Source organism: Dermacentor albipictus, chromosome 7, assembly GCF_038994185.2.
Source record: "Dermacentor albipictus isolate Rhodes 1998 colony chromosome 7, USDA_Dalb.pri_finalv2, whole genome shotgun sequence".
Taxonomy (NCBI): Eukaryota; Metazoa; Arthropoda; class Arachnida; order Ixodida; family Ixodidae; genus Dermacentor; species Dermacentor albipictus.
The window spans coordinates 17,714,465-17,721,137 of NC_091827.1; the positions used below are offsets into that span (position 1 = coordinate 17,714,465).

Below are 6,673 nucleotides of genomic sequence, written 5' to 3' on the forward strand. Positions count from 1 at the left end.
GTTATCAAGGCGTACAGGGAGCATACGTGGAGGTAGCCATCGCCCTGGCCATCGCCGACGCAGACTGCCACACGGTGCTGCAGTGACTCAAGACAGGCGGTGCGAAACTTCGCCTAAGGCCAAATCTGCAGGGAGGCTGAGCGCGTACTGCGAGCGGTAAAACTAGAAGAACGAAAAGTACGACTCAAGTGGTTCCCGGCGCACGCGGGCGACGCGTCGGAACGCAGTGAGAACCGCAATGAGACGGCACACGCAGCGGCGCGGTAAAACGAGCGGTAAAACTAGAAGAACGAAAAGTACGACTCAAGTGGTTCCCGGCGCACGCGGGCGACGCGTCGGAACGCAGTGAGAACCGCAATGAGACGGCACACGCAGCGGCGCGAGCGCTAACCAACCGCGCCCCGGCGACAGACCGTCCGACGTGGTTCGGAACCAGGGACCGCATGACGGATTACAATGAAATCGCGAAGGCCTGCCGCCTGGCTCGCAGGACTCTCCCACCCCCACACCCGAGACTGAGTCGAGCGGAGGCGGTAGTACTGAGACAGCTCCAGACCGGATCGCCACCGAGCCCGAGACTGATGAATCGCATGTACCCCGAGACATCTCCGACATATATGTGCAGAGTCTGCCGCAGGGAGACCGCAGACTACACGCACATCTTGTGGGACTGCGTTAAATATCCAGAAGAATCAAAATGAAGAACACTCCCACCGCGGCTCGAGGCAGCGGCGAAGAGCTACGACCGAGACGATCAGCCCTGGGCCGTCCAGCAGGTCCTCGAGGCGCTCGATAGGCAGGGACCCAGCGAGCCGGCAACGGCGAGCGGAGACCCGCGCCGAGTAACGCCGACTTCGAGGATGACGTAGGCCCCCGTCGGGGCGCGCGAGCGCCCAACTGCAGGCATAAATAAAGTTGTCTCAAATCCAATCCAATCCAATGCTATATACTGCATGTAGAATATCCAAGCTATTAGACTGGAAAGCATTAGGAGTGAGGATCAACAGCGAATATCTCAACAAGGAGTAATCTCGACAAAGAGTAAGGTTGAACATTAATATGCAGAAGATAGAGGTTATGTTCAACAGCCTATTCAAGAAAACGCGAATTCGTGACTAACAGTGAGCCACTAGAATTGATGCAATACACTTATCTACAGGTCGATTAATCATAGGTGACAGAAGGCGCTTGAGAAGACGTTGGACAATTGGAACTATAAGGGCGGCCGATGGACCAAAAAACGGGAAGGCCTAACGCCGAGACACCGGGAATATTGATGCGGTTTGGAGAGACAAAATAGCGTAGCTGATATATATATGCAAGAGGAAGAAACATTAACTGCTAATTACTGATTATAGTTAAAATTTGTGGAATTCAACGTTCCGAAACTGGAACAATGGGTTATGAGGAAGGCCACAGTGGAGTGGATGAGGATAGCAATAGGGGCTTGTTGGTACGGCATATCTTATTTTGTTATAGCGCAAGCTTGACAAGGACAAAAGAAGACACATCAGACACACACAGCGCTGTGTGTGTCTGATGTGTCTTCTTTTGTCCTTGTCAAGCTTGCGCTATAACAAAATAAGATACACAGTGGAGTGCCTCGGGCTAATGTCGACCGCCTCGTATTCTTTTCAAAACCACGACGCGGGAGTGTTTTTCCACACCGCCCCACAGGAAACTGTTGCACCCTTTGGGGTGTACATTTGTCCCACAACAATAATCGTCATCTGCCTAGCTTGCGTTGCCTTTCTTGAAAACTCGGCGCTCGCTACTTTCCTGTCGAGAATGCTGCGTCACACTGATAACGCGCATGCCGTTCGTGACTGGGAAGTACCGGGCTCGCCGCGTTAGAGAGAGGAAACGCGGGCAAGACGGATGACGATTATTGTTGTGGGACAAGATAAGCCCCAAAGGGTGTAAATTTTTCTAAGAGTGTGGGGTCGAGCCCGCAACCGCGTGGCATGCGGGTTCCATAGCCACTGCGCCACATCCGTATTGGTACCAATACGGATGTGGTATAACGAGAACTCGCAAAGCCGGAGATATGTATACCCAAATGTCACATGGCAGCGCGCACAATGCTACGAATTGTGGAACCCATTATGTATAAGGCTTCTGAAGCTTCTTAATCAGCTGGCAGGACTCGCATATTACACGTGTTTTATATAGGGCAGTATGGCCAAATGAGGCCTAACCACAAGGCAAAATAAAAAAATGAGCTATATAGTGCTCGCCATCAGCCATTTCGGGAACGCTAATTTCGGAGAGCGGTAATGTCGCGAGTTATATGATTGGCCGATATGTACAACCTGGTTCTCGAGCCCCTTTTGGAAGCGCTGCGCGCTGATGCTAGGATACGCCGCGGCCTGCTCCTCGCTGCTCTGCGTAAGGTATGACGTCACGATCCGGCTGGTCATGACGCAGGCCTGTCGCTCCTTCCGTGGTTCCCGTCAGAAGACAACGCTCGGAAAAATGCCAGGTCTCGGGTGAAACTGTACACGCGTACACGAAGGTGCAATGTGAGGCAACTTCTGTGTCTTCTTCTTGTTCTTGGTCTGGGCAGACAGTATACCTTGCTGAAATTTGTACAATTATCCATAGTTTCTGTTATTTCATTTCTTTACGTTAAATTGTTTTATCAAAGTTCTTAACAATATTTTCATTGCAAGACTAAATTACACTTCTATCGTCCCACGCTCCACTATTCAAATATATTTTCTCTATACTTCTAACCTTACGGAAAACCGCCTGCTTCTTGGCCAATCCCCCATAGTGGGTACGCGACACTGTCTGGGACACAAGACAAGACAAGACAGATGACAGTGATTTGTTGTTGCTATAGCAGCCCATGGGTCACGCATCATAGAGACAAGAGCGTGTTTGTTTTTGAAAAAAAAAAACGCGTCGTTTACACAGATAGTTTGGCGTTATAAAGCACATTTTCCACGAGATTAATGCACCTTTCCCCCCTTTTCCCCCCTTGTGGCTCCATTCTTGCTTCTGCCTGTTGACTTTTCGAGCGTTTTTCGTATGTATATTCGGTTAAGCCTCGATCTAATAGGCCGATATAGGAATCCATAATAAATACGGTAAATCGATGACTCTAAAATCAGAAACACATAATTGTAGCACTCATGCAATGACCACTATTTTATTCAGGAGCACACAAAATAAGCTTTTCCTGGCGTACGCACTTTTCGCATTCACTCAGCGTATAAAGCGAGCCCGTGGAACGTGTCTTATGTTCCTTCATCTTAGGGGGCATAGCAAACCCTTAACTGGCCAGTCAATGCCGTAGGTCATCCTCAACTGAAACCCGGCGTACCTATATTTAATTGCCAGCACTTTTCCTCGAAAGTTGGTTTATTCGGGCGAGACATTGAATTCACAATATCGCTTAGAGGTCTTCAACGCATTAGCCATATGAATATATGTCGGCAAATTGAAAGCACTTCGCTACGTCAAAAATTATTAATGTGGTGTTTCGTTAAAGCGAGGGTCGACTGTGCTGGTAATATACACATTAGTTAGCCGGAAGATAGCGCCTTTGCACGTCGTTTTCTAGGCGGCCGATCCCAACTCGTTTGTATGCGTATCATATTTAGCGGGAAACAACAAGAGCAACAAGAGCGATTACAGTTGCCAAATAGCTGTTGCTGCGTCTGTCTCGACGTCTTATACGTCGCTACCGTCGTCACTGACGTCATACCGTGTTGTCGTTGCCGTGTGGTCATCGCTTCCGTTGTCATTATCGTATTCACTGATGTCGTCGTCGTCATCAGTCACCGAACGTCCCTTCTTGACGTGACACTTTCACTTAAATCAGACCGCGCTGTTGTAATTTGTTCGGTCCTTCCCTCCTCTTGTACTAACTGTAATAAGCAGCTCTTTATCTCTGAGAATCATCGCTATGCCTCTCCCGGTCTAAAAACGAATTTATGCACTGCAGCGTTTGGACTCCTTGTAGGTGTATAGCAATGTGTATGAACGCCTCTAATCACATTCACATTGTGTTGATTACGACATCATTTTTTCTCTCTGCTGTCTGGCAATTTATTGCGCTGTGCGCCCGTCACTAACGCTTATTACTCCACCTTTCCTGTCTAGTGCCGACACGCATCAATATCATTTTGCGTTCCTTGCAGTTAACTTTCATGTTGCCAGCTGCCATGTAGGGTCTTGGAGCCTGTCAAGCCCATATACATAGGTTATTATCACAGCGAAAGCTGCGTACGACTAACCTTCCGTAGTTTTTTCGGCGTCCGTCAACAGAAATGAATCATCATGTGGGCCGATCCTCGTGATAGTACAGAAAAGGTCCAAGATCAATGGCAGGTATACCTCTGTGGGCTCGGGTACCTGTAACGCGCCCTTGAACTATACCTTGTCACACTTAGGACCCAAGGATGTCCCAGGCACAAGGGTAAGAACGTAGTTTTTTTCGGTGTCCGACAACAAAAACAGACTTGGTGATTTCTGACAAGCCCATACGGGTGCAATGCGGCGGCGCAGGTGTCAAAATGCGGAACAGATTAGAACGCTCGCCGCCAACAATAGCGTCACGTCAAGGTTATCGCAGTATATAAGCAGAATAGGTATTGGCTCTAAAAACAGCTGCGTTATCGATGGAACGGACACGTATAGCTCGTACACCCGAAGAACAGCATGCGTACGAGGAGCGCCGGAGGGAACAGCAACGAGAATGTAAACGGCGCCGGCGCGAAACGACCACCGACGAAGGACGTTCCCGTGACGCTAAACGAAAGCATCGCGAGCCCGGGCACCTCCGAACGAGCAACGACGCCAGACTCACAACGCAAAAAAAAAAGAATGACAATCATTTCACTCTGTGAAGACGGAATGGCAGGGAAAGCACTTTGCTTTTCGTTTGAGACCTTAGACTGTCGTCAGCTTTCGCTGTCATTGTGTCTTCACAGAGTGGAATGGTTGTCGTTTATTCCTCCGTGACGACTGCAGTGCCACAGTGTTCGTATTGGTGCGTGTGTTTCTATGAGTGTTCAAACAAAACTTTACTTAACCTGATCCTTTACGTTAAGCTCTATATTCTATGTTTGTCGTTTTACATGGCGTTAAGCGTTCTACCACACAGATTACGTGCAGCTTTTTTTTTCCCTGCATTACATATATACGTGAAGTAGCGGTGCACCGATTCCGCAGGCAAACACTTTTCTCAAACTCGGCGTTGCGAGCGAGATCCGTGTTGGGGGGCGAGAGCCTGCATCGGCGCTTCCTCATATCCCGAGAGCACGCCATTCGTGGATGCCTGCGTATGTATGCACGGCGACGCGGCGCCGGAACATCGCGCCGCGGTATACTGGATCTTATATAGCCCGTCCCCACATGCGAGACAGTTCAGGATACTCCGTAATCGCACCTTCACGTTTCTTCGCGTCAATTATATATACACACACACTGCCCGCGTACCCGGAAAGCGAAAGGGAAAGAAAGAAAGAAAGAAAGAAAGAAAGAAAGAAAGAAAGAAAGAAAGAAAGAAAGAAAGAAAGAAAATAAAGGAATGATGATCGCGTGAGAGGTATAAAAACGAGAATCAAGCGCTCACGCGAACACTCTCTGCACTACAATTTCCCCCTTTCTCTCTCTTTCATTTTACTTGATATTTCTATTTCCTTTTCTATTTCCATGGTATTCCCCTGTCGAGCCTCAGGCGTAAGCGCAAAAAAAAAAACAAAAAAACGCCATCTTTCACCGATGCATCACGACGTTGGTACGTGACGTATAGCCTAAACGGAAAGTGATCAGTGCGACCGATATCACCATTTGGAAATTGCGCGTGCGTGGGCTATATAATACGCTGCGGACGAGGGGTGCACGGCGGCGAAAAAAGATAAAGGAAACAACGGGAAGGAAAAAAAAAGAAAAAGAAAAGAAGATTGAAGAGGGTGATACGTCGGTCTCGCCGGACCCGACGCATGCACGCGAGCCGTGCATATGTGTGCAGCGGCGCTCGCGTGAAACAACTCGTCCCGCATGCGGCCGCAGCTCCAAACGGAGATCTGCGCGCTTCAACGGATCATTCGTCATCGTGAACGGCTGTTGCGGGAAGCTTCTATGTAACGACGACAAACTCTATGCTTGGCTTTCTTTCTTTCGTAACGTCGACGCCTATACGACTTGCCTCTATGCGAGATGCTTTCTTTCTTTCTTTCTTTCTTTCTTTCTTTCTTTCTTTCTTTCTTTCTTTCTTTCTTTCTTTCTTTCTTTCTTTCTTTCTTTTCTCTTCTTTCTTTTCTTCCTTTCCTTCCTTCCTTCTTTCTTTCTTTTCTTTCTTTCCTTCCTTCTTTCTTTCTTTCCTTCTTTCTTTCTTTTCTTTCTTTTCTTCCTTTCCTTCCTTCTTTCTTTCTTTCTTTTCTTTCTTTTCTTCCCTTCCTTCTTTCTTCCTTTCTTTCTTTCTTTCTTTCTTTCTTTCTTTCTTTCTTTTTGAGTCCGTGTGCGAGTCAAGCGTGTTCCGCCTTGTACGTCACTTGATCTTTTCTTTGTTGTCGCGCGCTTCCTTTTACCTCCGTCTTCGTTTCTGGCGCACGCGAAAGAGAGAGACCCTGCCATCTTGAAGCTCGCTATCTCGCCGGCGCTTCATAAATCCTGCGCCAGCCTCTTTCGGGCGCCCGGTGTATATCGCCCTTATATGGGA

At 48.2% G+C, this 6,673-nt stretch overlaps 1 protein-coding gene across 2 annotated transcripts in view; it reads right to left on the minus strand.

Moving 5' to 3' along the window:
• Nucleotides 1-2,530, minus strand: part of LOC139047343 (uncharacterized) — an 8,619-nt gene extending 6,089 nt beyond the window's left edge. Inside the window, exons 1-2 of one of the 2 annotated variants that reach the window (XM_070521160.1) lie at nucleotides 2,313-2,530; nucleotides 715-897 (exon numbers count right to left, since the gene is read on the minus strand). In XM_070521160.1, the coding sequence (XP_070377261.1) occupies nucleotides 715-897; nucleotides 2,313-2,420 (291 nt within the window). In that variant the 5' untranslated portion in view covers nucleotides 2,421-2,530. The remainder of the gene's footprint in view (nucleotides 1-714; nucleotides 898-2,312) is intronic. The other variant, XM_070521161.1, reaches the window with a different exon arrangement.
• Between the last annotated feature and the right edge of the window lie 4,143 nt (nucleotides 2,531-6,673).